We start from the raw sequence: 14,145 nt of genomic DNA, 5'->3' as shown, positions 1-14,145 counted from the left end.
ACAGCGGGGAGAGCCCAGACGCTGCATCTCCATCTCTGCACAACGCCTGGAGGCACGGCTAGCTGGAAGGGCTCTGGGACACTTCTCCACGGAGACCGTCGTCACGCAGCCACAGCGCTGCGCAGGAGGTAACGGTTCAGAAGATGGGTTTCCACAGAGAGGTTGGAGGCACCCGATTTTCAGAGCGAATCTTCCTTCTCGTTACAAACTACCCAGCTGTATTTCCACTTCCAAGCCAGGATGAAACAAAAACAAATAGCCAATTCCAGAAAGAGGTGTCGGAAGTTATAATTCCCCTCTGGCTTCAGCTCTCTCGTACAACACGCAGTAAAAGGATGGCCCGGGAGGACCAAGCGTGCCTGCGGGTGTTGTACTTCTGCTGACACAAGTGAGCGCTGGCTTATGCAATCTGGAGAGGGGCTAAAAATGTCTCAGTTTGGCCTTGCTGAGGCAGGCAGAAAGCAGGCACCCGAGTGTGCACTCAGATAAAATCTCAGCACCGTAGAGGGTCTTCCACCAGCTGCATTCAAAATGCTCCCTGAAGGCACAAACATCATCTGCTTCGAGGGGAGCCTTATTTTGCAGGATTCTCCCAACTGGGGCTATCTAACGTCCAGAGGGGGAAAAAATAACCAACTTAGGAAGGAGTCTTGCCAGAGGAGCCATCATTAGGTAGAACCTCCTGATGGTCACAGCCGTTGCCGACCAGAGGGACGGCAATTAGACTCACAAGGGGAGAAGGATCACTTTGCGGCATCACCTACTGCAGTGTAATCCCTTGCCCAAATCCCAGAGTTTCCAAAACCCAACCCAACAAAACCCCCAAACCCACCCTTTTTAAATGCCTTGGAAAATGTAGGAGGTTAGTGTAACGAGCAGTCTCTGACCTGATGCAGTGTTGACTGGTTGTCTGGTGTAAGACACATTAAAAGTAGGTTCTTCTACTAGTGGAGGAGGGTACATCCGCCTTCGGATGAAGAAACCAGCTCCGCAACAGAACAAAACTCCCATCATCAAAAGGAACCTGGGAAAGGAGAAGAGGGAGGTCAAAACCCACCCGCATTTCAGGCAGCCCTCAAACCTGGACTGTTCGTTGAGAGAAACCAGGGTACCATCTGGCAAGCATCAGCCCGCGGCTTTTATCGGGGTCTCTTGAGAGCAGGTCTGTCATTTCAGACAGCACTCACGGGGAGGTAGCGTGGACATCTTCAGCAAATAGTACTTTTGTCCGATGTTTTCTGGCACGTAAAGTACAAATCTGAAACTGAAAAGCCTTTTGGAACGTTCAGGTTCGGACCTGACCTTTGCTACCAGGATGCTGCACCGAAATTCCAGGTCGGAACAGTTTTAAACTGCGTACCTTGGGCACAAGCCTGGCACTTAGAGCATCAAGGCTGGCCAGGAGGTTTGGGGGGGACAAAAGGGAATACTATTCTGCAGTTGCCCTTAAAAGAAGATTCTTAGACGTCCCTGAATTAGTCAACACTGTCATTGTGTCTCCCATGGGAAATGCGGCAGCTGGCATTTAAGCTCAAGCCAGAAGGTGGAAGCATTCAGCACTGCAGATGACAAGCTTTGCCCTGTGCTTCCTAGACGGGACGTACATTCTCAAGGAAAAGGACATCATTTTGCTGCAGTTGTTCTCCTCTCAGCTCCCTTTCCGACCTGACTAACCATCCTCATCACTCCTTTGCCCTGGTGCTGTGGGAACAGGCCAGGGCACATCAGAAGATGTTGTTCTTCTGACAGTGGCCTTCACTGCTTCTCCTTGATTAGTTGTCAGACACGATGATGCCAGTTCCCGTAAACCCAAGTGGTTCTGTAACTGCTACCTCATCTCCGGGCCCTTTACTGGAAGACAGTGACAACTGTGCTTTTTTGGAAGGGATGGAAGTTGGCCTGAGGCCACCAGCGTTGGCCGGAGGCAAGCCTACACACCACGCTCATCTCCTCTGGAGCGTTCCCAGGTGCCCGAGAGGCAGAGTGTGACAGCCCAGCAGCAAGAGGTGTTTCATGCAAAGGGTCAAATTCTGTTCTTGCGACTGCGGTGGAAACGAGAGCAGGAGGAGGGCCTGTTTCCCCGAGCCAATATGAATACATTCCCTTTTGGCAGCGTTCCTGCAAAGGATTTGTTCTGAACAGAAAACCAGAGATTTACGACGTCACCCCAGGGATTGAGATGCAGAGCTCTTTGGTTATATCAGTAAGGATTTTACACTGAAATCCCACAGTCAGCTTTGGGAAATCTCTGTATTACAGTACATATCAGGCTTCTGTTTTTCAGTGTTTATTCAATTCAATTTTGAAGGCTTTTTTTTTTAAGCAGTCTTCAAATTGTACATAAAAATGCCTTAAATCAGGTTTTCTAGGAGAGCTTTTCCTTTCTCTCTACTGTAATGAGAAGGTTTTATTCAGGTGCTTTCTTAAATTCCTCTCCAAAACGAATTTACCTTATTTTTTCATTATGCATATAACAGTGATTAGTTTAAGCTTTATCCAGATTACTGAGCCGCTGGTTTCACAAGCTCAAATCTTCCTGCCTTCTTTTCCCTTGCTGTCGTCTCCAGTGAAATCCTCACAGCCATCAACGTACCTTTTTAGCTGAAGCCTCGATTCAGCTGGCAAGAACAGCTTAAACCCTGCCTAAGTGCACAGTCCTCCTTACACAGTGCTCTCTTAAAACTGAGTGCCCAACAAAACCAACTGCTGCTGCTCTGTAGTAGCCGGGACAGGCGTAAGGAATTCAGCAATTTTTGAATAAAAGCGGGACCTGTACCCACCAGCAGGATGCAGAAGCAGGAAAGTTCAACCTGACACAAGTATCCTCCTTTTTCAGTGTTTTCCCACTACATCAGGAAAGTTTTATAGGCAAAACACAAGGGTCCTTGCATCTATATATACATATATACATTACTGCAAACTTGTACCTACTGTAGTAAAAATAGTAGGGCTGGCAATACCCGGATTTAAGTCCTACAAACAAGACAAGAGCAGGATAAACATAAAATTCCCAGATGCCCTGACCTACCAAAAATACCATAGTCGCTGGATAGACAGAGCCCTTACACAGCATCTTGAACCACAGCAATCCTCATAGGAGCGACATCTGCAGAGAAACAAAGAGAAAAGGGTGTTAGGGAAGCGGTCATCCCTGGGATCAAAACAACACCCCCAGCTCCGGCGCTGTTTGCATCCCTGCCCAAGGCGTTATTTCCGACATCGCCATGAGCCTGGGAGGCCAACCCTTCTGGAAGTGTTCATGGCCGGGTTGGACAGGCCTCTACATGATCTCCAAAGGGCCTTTCCCTGGGTCTGCGAATAGGAACAAATACCCTGGGTCTGGATAAAGCTGTCAATCACATGTACACACCAGTGGCACAGCTCTGTCACTACTCAGGAACTTTTGGCATGGTACTGAAAATCCCTTCCTGTACACTTCTTTTAAAGCCACCTCAAAAAGACTGAATGTAGTGTTCAGTTCCATATAGGACACGTTATAAAGAAAAGCAGTATTACTGTATTTTCTTTCACTGCAGACCTCAAATAGGAGCCATCTGGGGTTTTATTCACTGCAACCGACAAGAATTGCAAGGTCAAAACTCCCAGATCACTCATTCTTTGCAAATGAGCAGCTTCCAAATAGAGAAACCACCGAGTGCAGAGACAACTTCACGCGTACCGTTACTTGCAAATTTAATGTCACTTTTTCTTCTGAGAACTTGCACTGGATAGCAACTGCCAACAACTTCCATTATTTAAGTAGGCTTTCCCCTAAGAAAGCCCAACCCACAGTTCAAATTAATATTTCATATGGGATAGAACCGTTTTAAATAGATAGATAGATAGATAGATAGATAGACCTGGATGTCTTCAAGGCCAGGCTGGATGAGGCTTGGAGCAACCTGGTCTAGTGGAAGGTGTCCCTGCCCATGGCAGGGGAGTTGGAACTGGGTGGTGTTTGAGGTCCCTTCCAACCCAAACTGTTCTGTGATTCTATGATTCTATAAAGGTAGTATGGCACCAACCACTGTAAGCACAAGGTGCCACTTCACTAAAAGCCAGCACACACCTTAACAGCAACCTCTGGACAATTTCTATGGAAACTGCCATTTCCCACACCAACGAAACATATTTAATAGGAAAAAGGACAGAATTAACACAGAAGCTACGGTATGTGGGAGACTCAGATGAAAACATTCAGATTAGCACATCCACATACCCAAAGAAAGGAGGTTACCACAACCAGACCGATATTTTGAAGGTGTTCACATCTGTATGCTCAAGATACATATTGAATGAAGCATCCAGTGTTGGAAAATTTGCCCAACTGCATGACTTGTGCTCCCACCAACTGGACAACTGTACAGACAATTACACATTTACACGCTCAATTAACAAGTCTTCACTCACAAAATAGGTCAAGTCACATAGGCTTCAGCCTCTAACTAGAGCCAGAGGAGGATGCTCTATGGATACATGATGAGCTGTTTTGCAAGTGAAAACAGTTACACACTCTTCTGATGACAAGAAGGCAGGATTTATTTAAGCAAGCCAGAGGATCTGACATGATCAGCACAATGCTAATACATGCAGGCACCCAATTTGAGGCTCAAGCAGCGTAAGTTCCTCATGCCAAAAGAGAAAACACCCACTTTGCCACCCCTGAACCTCCAAGTGACCCATCTCCAACCTTTCTTCTTTAAAGCTTGCCTAACACTGGCTTTGACTCCAAGCTACCAGACCTCACAGAACTGCTAACAAGCCTTGGCAAGTCATCATTAACTTCAGTCCCATCCCATGCCAAGAAATTCACCATTCCTCCATGCTCCCCAAGTGGATCGACCTCACAGGAGCTTCCAAGACTTATGTTAAATTCAGGGACAGGATCAGGCCCCTTTAACAGAAGCCACTGCCTTCTGTTAAACCCATGGTCATGGTACCCCTTTTGCTCTTCAACACGTTTCTGGTCAGAGCGCCTCACCCACATTGAGGGGCGCTTGCCCCTTTCACTGATGCTGCACAAAAAGGGCTTTGTTGGGCCAGAAAAGCAGAAAGGCAACAGAGCCCATAAATCCCAAAGAGCCCTTCTTGAGGCAATTAAGCCAAAAAAAAAAAAAAAAGAAGGATTTTAGGGATGTGAGCAGGCTTTATCTCCACCTCTGTCGGCCCAGAGACCTACACTGACCAGAAGCAGGACCGGGAGCGGATGTGCCAGTCCATCCTCTGGCCCCAAAGCCATTTCTCAGAGTGAGCCCCAAGACATTAACGTGTATGAAAAAGTTTAACTAAAACAGAGAGCCCACGGAGGCTGCACATACGCCTCCCCCGTACCCATCCTTACCTCGCTTATTTTGCATGTTTCCTCCACAGGCAGAAGAGATGGGAAAAAGCTATTTTAAAATACGTAACTACGGTCCTTCGAACGACCAAATTAAAACAGCATCTGTACAAGGAATATAGCACCTCGGTTCACTTTTTGTTTTTAATCTCTACATTGTCTAGGCTACAAGTCAGCACCGTCTTTAAAGACTCAGTGGCTAAGCTTTTCTTCCTGCAAGAGGAGGCTAAACTACCCGCTGGAAGACGGAAAGGCTCAACTGCTGAATGTTTATGAAGCTCCTGAGACCACTGAGTGGCAAACAAACAGGCCATCAAAGGGAAATTTTGTCCCCTACACAGATGATTGCACTTCCAAATGGCTGAAAATGATGATGCAGAGGATGGAGGAGTCTCTCCTCACGGCTGTGTTTAGAGAAACTCCGTTTTCTAATAGCCAGCAAGCTTTCTGAGGCAACTCATCCAAGGCTAAGCACTGCGTTTTCTGGGTGGATCTGTGAAGCTAAACCAGCATCACAACTCAGAGACATCCCTTTGAGAGCAGACACTAGTAACCCTCTCACTTTTCACCCACAAAGTCGAACGGGAGCTTCATTCCGTGTGCCTGTGAGTACAGACACGCGTACGCAGGCGCTGGAATCCGTGATGGTGCTGTGGTAACCACCTCCTGTTTGTACTGCCCACCCCTCGACGGCAGCGCCAAAAACGGACGGGATGAACCAACGGCACATTTGCCGTCAGGGTACGGCAGCGGCTCGGCTGGTCTCTGGTTCTTCATTCAACGCGCTATGGAAACACAACACGACTTCTGACAACATCCAGCCCAATCACAAGAAAATTAGCTTACGTGCCAAAGCCGTATTTATGAGCAGGCAAAAGACGACAACAAAACCGGTTTATTAATGGAGTAACGTACAGGCGTAAGCATAATCAGTCTGATGTACTATCTCTTACTGCCCGGCAGCAAATCCCTGCAGAATTAAGACCCTGCTTCATAAAAAGAAAAAACAATGAAGCACACACATATACTTGTTAGATTGGTATGCGTGTTCTTTAAATTACACTCCTGCTTCGGCTCTGCTTTATGGAGAGGGACTGGTTGTGCCCAGTGCCAGCTGAAGAAGAATGAGCCTTACTATCGATCTGAACTGGACCCAGCCCACCCCACAGAATCACAGAATGGTTTGGGTTGGAAGGGACCTTAAAGACCATCCAGTTCCAACCCCCCTGCCATGGGCAGGGACACCTTCCACTAGACCAGGTTGCTCCAAGCCTCATCCAGCCTGGCCTTGGACACTTCCAGGGATGGGGATCTCCTACTAAAGACTTTTCTAAAGCCAACTTCCCTCTTTCACACATCAACGATGATCCCGAGAACTTCCCTAGGGCAATGCTTGTTCCATTGATCAAAATTTAACCCATTACGTAGGATACGACATGATCCATTACCCGCTCTGCTAATGTGCAACTTCACCAACTGTACGGTCTCTCTTCTGAAAACTGTCTGCAACCCGATTCATGACTCGAAGGCACGTCTTTTCATTCATAATTCAGCAGAGCGAAATGAATGCATCTGCATGTGCGATAGCTTGTACGGCGAGCACACCAGGGAACTGCTGTGTCAGAGATCAAAGCTACACTGTCTGTCAGATCCCAGGGACAAGCTTTTTGTACGGCTTCGCACTTAAAATCATAACGCTGAGCTTTTCCTTAACGGACAAGCAAAGCGCAAAGTTGCACATGAGGGTGTACGGTGTGACCCAAACCCCGTATGTGCCTGTGTTCTGCAGATAACAACTGCTCAGCGAAACGGTCCAGAGGCTCTTTTCCATCTACACAGTTGAACAAGCTCCTTCTTAGCAGAGCTGCCGCAGTGAAGAACCACATATAAAAATAATTCCCTGATTGGCATTTGCTGAAAAGTGGAAAAATTAAGGAGGTAAAGCAAGGGTAGAGTCTTCAGTAGATCAGATGGCCACAGTGGTCTGACAACGGTCCTGGCCCTCGCTCAACGTGGGTATTCCCCATCAACATCATCCCTTTGAAATGCTTTCTTTCTTGAAACGTTCTAAGGTTTCCTCTCCAGACTGTTTGCATCATACGTGCCAAAACCTGGTTTAAGATGTTTGGTTAGCAATGTCTGTTGGAAGACGAATGCAAAGCATGTGGTGGCAGGAACCGTACTGTAGACAGAGAGACAGAGGATGGGAGGGTGAAGGAAAAGCACAAAACCCCCACAACCACCAGATCCAGTAAACTGCTTGATTTCTAACCAGCGTCCTGAAGGCAAGCCTGACTAATTCCAAAGAACACTGCATGCCACTCAGAGGTTAAGTACTTGCTGCATGCGTGTTTAAGATCTATGAAGCAAAACAGGATTCATTGGAATGCAAAAAGCACTGGCAGTTTTTGAAATGAGGAGGGAAAAACCAAAGAGAGGTGGGAAGTAGGATACAGGGATAGACCAAAACTAAGAACAGAGGAGAAATATTTTTGGGGGAATGAGTAGTAGCATCAGATGAAGCTATGGAAGCCCCAGCTGTGGTCCTAATACTGACATGAGCAAAAGATCAGAAGGAGAACCACAAATGCTCACAAGAACCACCAGAGACGTGGAGGGCCTTAATGCTAAAAGCACAGTAGAGAGGTTATCCCAAGGAATCCATCTTGCTACAGGAGTCCCACCTCCTTCTGAGTCCCAAAGTGGTTTAATCCCTCACCAGGAAGACGCCGCAACTCAAGGGCCACATCCCCCCAGTGTCGCTCACTCAAACGCTTGAGGAGCAGTAGCGCAGACAAGGTCGTTGGCTGGTGGGGCGGGGTGAGAGGCAGCATCTGCTTTCCAGCCTTGGTCTTGGAGCTGGTTGTGTCTCCTTGGATCTAATGTTCAGCAGGGACACAACTCCGCCACAGTTACCTGCAGCCACGGATTCTCAGCACCCAAAGGCATTTCTCTTCTCATACATGGCAAAGGTGATCTCACAGCTCATGCAGGAACGGTGCCTTGTGAAGCATCCGCCTGATTTGGGCAAATATATAACTATGTATGTAACAACTCTAACTGCTTCCTAGATGAACACAGCCGTGTCAGCAGGGACACAACTCCGCCACAGTTACCTGCAGCCACGGATTCTCAGCACCCAAAGGCATTTCTCTTCTCATACATGGCAAAGGTGATCTCACAGCTCATGCAGGAACGGTGCCTTGTGAAGCATCCGCCTGATTTGGGCAAATATATAACTATGTATGTAACAACTCTAACTGCTTCCTAGATGAACACAGCCGTGACCTCACATCTGTACTTGAAAGCAAACCACTGCTGCTAGTACCCAGGAGAGCACTAGAAAGATCATTATCCAGGTACTTGGTAAATCACCCAGCCCGTAACTGCATAAGAAAACGTAAGGCAAAAAGGAGGAAAGGGGCTGTCAGGTCATTTTTTATTACAGAGTAGGAACAACAGAGACAGAAACAATATTTGCTCCAATGAGATTCCTGTCTGCTTTGACACAACTAAAATCTCCTACAAGACGATAAAATACTTTGCTCCTGTCCTTCACACAGATGTGAAAAACAAGAGCAGGCAAGAGTTGAAAAAGGGGTTACTTCTCAATTATTCCTTAGGTGAAGAGCCTATAAACACCATCTCTGTGCAAGAACTCAGCAGAATATGGTAAATCCTCCCCGGCTTCTGATGGGGTGAGAAGTATCTGCTCAGCTGCTCCTATCAAACTGACCCTTCTACAAGCCTTCTGCTACTCAATGGCTTGCCCCAGCCCCCTCTTCTCAGACCCCAAGAGGAAAGCTGCCCTACAAAGGGACTCTCCTTGCTGTGAAGGCAGTGACTCTCACCACATGGCCTTCTGGCCAGCACACGTCCATCTAGAAACTACCTTTGCTCCTCCTGTGGCAGAACCCAGCAAGAGTTGCTGTGGTTTAGGCTTTGTCCAGGGGCAGCATACGGTAACTTAAATAGCCATTTTTCCACATAGGCTGTATGCCTTTCTCTTGCACAAGGGAGAAACAGCATAGCTTAAGGCTTTGGCAAAAGTCAGCCATAGATAATCTGTAAATGAGCTTTCATTTTCTGGAGGTGGAATTGTAAATCTCTCATACCCACAGGAACAAGAACTTGCAGTTAATCATGGGGCCCCTTATTCAACAGAGGATCAGCTATTTGCATCTCCAGCAGCTCCCAGTGAGCGAGCAGTCCTTTTGCATGGATTCCCTTCTTTGGGAGATAAGCAGTCTGCTGGCAGGGGGCGATGGGTGTCCACGAATTTGCTATCATCTGCCTGAATTTAACATACTAATGCACAGTAAACCTGGTTTTGGTTTTTTTTTTTTTTCCTTCACTAAGCCACCGCATGATCAAATGTGGAGGAGGGCACAGGTACTAATGGCCAACCGTTAGGTACCACCAAGTCTTTCAAAATCTTAATGCAGGATCTCCCTGTCCAGAAAAGGTTAGCAGCTTCAAGATGACTTTGGGGTTAACTGCTACTTGATGGTGTTCACTAGAGCTCAAACCAGGTACAAGCCTTCCTGGCCCACTGACAGGAAGTCAGAAGAAACGGATTCCCAGCTTTGCCTTCGGGTTCTTGCCTGGGACATTGAAGAGTTTATGCTCTGGTGACTTTTAAGTCAAACAGTCCCAACAGGAAAAACTGAGGCTCCCTCACGCTAAGCCACAACTGTGGCTATTGGAAAGGACTGGGACTGGGTTCTTTGCTCTACCTTAGCCAGAGGAGAGTCTGGTTTCGGAGGAACACTCCCCTAGAAGACAGACACTGTCCCCTTTTCCTCTTTCCTCACCTTTCTGAGAATAAACTGCCTACGCCTGGTCAGCCTCCAACTCTGAAATTGTTCAGGGCTTCAAATCTCAAATTAGGTCAGTCACCTGCTCCCTTGCCTGTGAAGGCTGAGATACTAAATCCCTCTCCCCTCCACAGGCTTCACCCCTAGAGAGCTGAGTAGGTTGGTAGCCTAATTCTCCCCAGGTTGTGCATCGGACAACCGATCCATCGAAGCAAACCCAAGTGCGTGGCCAGGCATCTAGTCGCTGGGCGGTGACAGCCATCAGGACTACAACCCCAACAGACCCATGGGAATCCAGTCCCTTTTTGAAGCGAGGTACAGCCCCCCTGAAGGGCACAAACGAGCGATGCCGGTTGTGACGTGCTGTACCCTCACTAAGGCTGCAGAGGACTGAGCAACGGCGGTAGGGTTCCGTTGCCTTTATATGCAGATGGTCTGATAATTACTGCTGCCTTCCTTCACGACACCAACTGCGCGCTTACCTTCCTGCACTGAACCACATATGCAAACAGGCCCTTCCTGTGGCTGCTCGCTGCTACGTTGGTGACCCTGGCCCGAATCCAGGTCACCGTTTCTGTACGGTGGCCAGCCACTCGTGGCGCCCGGAAGCGTGCAAAACTATCAACGCTGCCTCCCCTCTCCCTCCTCCACGCCGGCTTCAGATCAAACGGAAGAGTAATTCAGCAGCGAGATTACTGCCCTAAGCACACACCTGCTGACACTTCACGCAGCTGTAATTGCGGTGGGGAAGCGGAGTGTATCATCAGGAAAGCCGGCTTAATTAAAAGCAGTAAACATAACAGGATGTGGAGCACAGAAAGTAGCTCCCATCGTGCAACATGCCCCGTGTCTAGACTTGGGGGGGTGGGAGTGGGCTGTTCCCAGCCTCTTGTACACAGGTTGATGGAAGAAGTGCTCTCCAAGCTATCCGAGTGACAGCGAGAGAAAAACGCTTCTTTATTGTTTTCCTCTCCCATGTTTTGCAGGTTCTTGATGATGCACAAAAATGCTACTGTAGACTGACCACCACACACATAAGGGCTTCCATTCAACACCCAGATGAATACAGCTGCGTGACACATGCAGCAAAATCTAACCTGCAAAGGAAGAGGAGTGCGTGGAAATGCACAAGAAATTTATTTCAAAAAAATCACAAAACAACCACACACAGAATACAATCAGTGTTTTTCACAAGAAGAAGAATTAACTGTTCCCAGGTAGGGCAGGAACACATTTTAAACATGAAGACTATTAACAAACACTCCTTTTTTAGGTTTACATTGATGTTCTTAGACTAATCCTAAATGAAAAATTACACAGGTTTAATCCACATGAAAGTGTGCACGTGCAGCTGTCTGCTGTATGCAGCAAACTACCGTCTACAGCCAAAATATATGAACCTAAAAGCCTTGTTCAGCCTGGGGAAGAAATGGCTTCAGAGGGACCAAAGAGCAGCCTGCCAGTACCCAGGAGGCTACTAAGATGATGAGGCCAGGATCTTCCCAGTGGCACAGGGTGGGAGGACAACAGACAATGGATGTAACAAAAAGAGGTTCTGACTTGAAGAACTTTGTAGAAACGTGTAGAAAAACTTAGCCACCACGAGGACTGACAGGCAGCAGAGCACGTTGCCCAGAGAGGTTGTGCCATGTTCTTCCTCAGAGTTTTCCCAAGGCTGGTTGAAAACCTGGGCAATCTGGTCTGACCTCATTGCTGACCCTGCTCTGAGCAGGAGGTTGGACTAGAGGTCTCCTGAGAGCCCTGCCCACCCAAGTTACTCTCTGATCAGAGCTACTCTCTTTTCCTCACTACTTCCCTCAGAAGAGCACATTATTAAAAGATTCAGTACACAGTAATCCAAAAGGATGAGCTGAAATAATGTGAACCCAACAGCGGATAGCATCAAACTCTCTTCTCCCTCTAAGCCAGCCCAACCCCTCCCTGTGGGTGACTACATCACTGACCCAGGGACATCAGCCAGAGCTGTGCACAAGCGCTTACCACTCATACTCAAAAATATTTGCTCTGCTTTATAAACGTGCCGTGGAGCCAGGAAATGAGAGGAAAAACGCAGGTTCTAGCATCTGGAATTCATCACCTCATTACAGGCTCCGATGCGATGGTAGCTAACAACAGGAGGAAAAACAAACAGGAAAGACCTATGGGATTGGTTGGTCGTAGTCAGGAACATACTTCACCCTGCAATGGGGAAGACATTCACAGTTGTTCTAATCAAACTGCTCCTCACCAGCAGAACGTAAGGCAGCCTTCCCTCTACCATTCACTCCACATTCTGAAGCGGAAAAAGCAACTGGAGTATCCCAAGTGCTGCTGGCATCTGCTTACAGAGGAGATGGTTTCACAATCTAATGCGTTCACTGCGTCATTATTCACATTACTGCCAAGTGAGAGAGCATCTTGACCGTCTCTTCTGCCAACCAGCAGCTCTTCAGGTACACCTAGATTAAGACTGAGCTGGCTCATTTCAGTGAGCGTAGGATGAAGATCCTTGCAGAGGATCAGAGTCAAGCCCGTTGAGACAGCTTTAATTCCAAATTGCTTTCTGTGCATCCACACAAGGAGATGTACGATATAATTCTTTAAGCAAAGTCAGGGATAAGGTGGCTCCCCGCTTTTCAAAGGGTAAGAAATAGACTCCAATGACTAATTCCTTTCTCTGCCTTATATTTATTTTTCCAGGCCACCTAAATTAACGTTTTGCTGAAGCAGAAAAAAAAGGAACTAACTGACAATATCTTGTGACTCAGGCAATTAGAACATGGAGAAATGGTTGGTTTGGTTAGTGAAGTTAGTTAAAAGCAGTCTTGGAAATATTCACTACCAACAGTAGAAGATCAATGTATGTCTCTCAAATTCCTGGCAAGCTTTCCATGATGTCTTCTGGTCTGAAATAAGCTGTATCTTATTCATGCAGCAGAGGCAGAAAAGTTTGAAAATTTATTAAATCCTCAGTCTAGCCTTAAGAAATGGCTTCATATTTGGAGGAAACCTGTTTGAATTAACTATCGCTTAATGCTGATTTATGGAGGCAACAACAATTACGGCCACTGGAAAAATAATTTTTTAGAAGGTACTAATACCATTATCTATTTGGACAGATAGATGTATCATTAGTTCTGTAACACAGACCTCCAACTGTTCCCCTAGCTGTTCATACAGAAAGCATAACAAGTTTAAAGAAAGCTTTGAGCAACTTCTCTACCAGGTTTTTCTTTTTAAAATAATTACTCTGGAAGACAGATTGAATCAAAAACAAAAAAAAAAACCTCCAAACCCTTAAGCTCCAAAAGAACTGTCATATCACTGGAAGTTTTACGCACCGGTCTAGCTGAATTTCCAGTATACTTGTTTTGGCACACTGATTTCTTATCCCGTGTTCCTCTCGCTTAGGAGACAGAGTCTTATCTCAGTCTTCGGATGGCTGAAGCAGAGCCTTTACAGGAAAGATTAACTCAGCTATCTTGACTTTAAACTTCTGATAAAAGCAAACAACCATTTTATGTGACAGTCCACCTCAGAATTCTATTACTCTGGGCAATTTAAAGAGAAGCAGCCACCTTCTAGGAGGACGTGCCTATCCTACCCTGGAAAGGCCAGTCCAGGGATGCCTTGGTCCAAGCACACCACACTAGATCAGTGAGTAGACACACAGGACTTGGTATTTCTGACCTGACAAGCCAACCTTTTCATTATAACACAAAGTGTCTCCAAGAGAGACGTGACATATTGCCAGCATGGGACTGAAGTCGCAGGGAAATCATTAAAAAGGATTGCATCGCTGGGTTTCGTAAGTCTCCAAAGATAGTCTCAAGACCAAAGGACAGGCTACATATGCTAACGGGGTAGAAAAAACTTATGTCAGAAAACCAGCGATAGAAAGGAAGGGAATCTATTACGAACTCATTTGACTAAATATATCTGCTTCATATGGACTGTTGCACCAGAAATTGTAAGATAAAATAAAACCTG

General features: G+C 46.7%; 1 protein-coding gene across 1 annotated transcript; it reads right to left on the bottom strand.

Annotated features, from left to right (window-relative positions):
- Window positions 1–887: 887 nt before the first annotated feature.
- On the bottom strand, window positions 888–4,631 carry LOC104509942 (vesicular, overexpressed in cancer, prosurvival protein 1-like; the record flags this gene model as incomplete). Its single annotated transcript, XM_010152041.1, has 4 exons — window positions 4,598–4,631; window positions 3,690–3,735; window positions 3,029–3,106; window positions 888–1,024 (listed from the first exon to the last, which is right to left on the bottom strand). Coding segments are annotated over exons 1-4 (295 nt in total), but the record flags the coding sequence as incomplete, so codon positions are not given.
- Window positions 4,632–14,145: the final 9,514 nt, after the last annotated feature.

The sequence above is a fragment of the Eurypyga helias genome, unplaced genomic scaffold (assembly GCF_000690775.1).
Source record: "Eurypyga helias isolate BGI_N326 unplaced genomic scaffold, ASM69077v1 scaffold39205, whole genome shotgun sequence".
In the NCBI taxonomy this organism is placed as follows: domain Eukaryota; kingdom Metazoa; phylum Chordata; class Aves; order Eurypygiformes; family Eurypygidae; genus Eurypyga; species Eurypyga helias.
The sequence above is the reverse complement of the archived record's forward strand: the minus strand, read 5'-3'. Positions and strand labels throughout refer to the sequence as shown.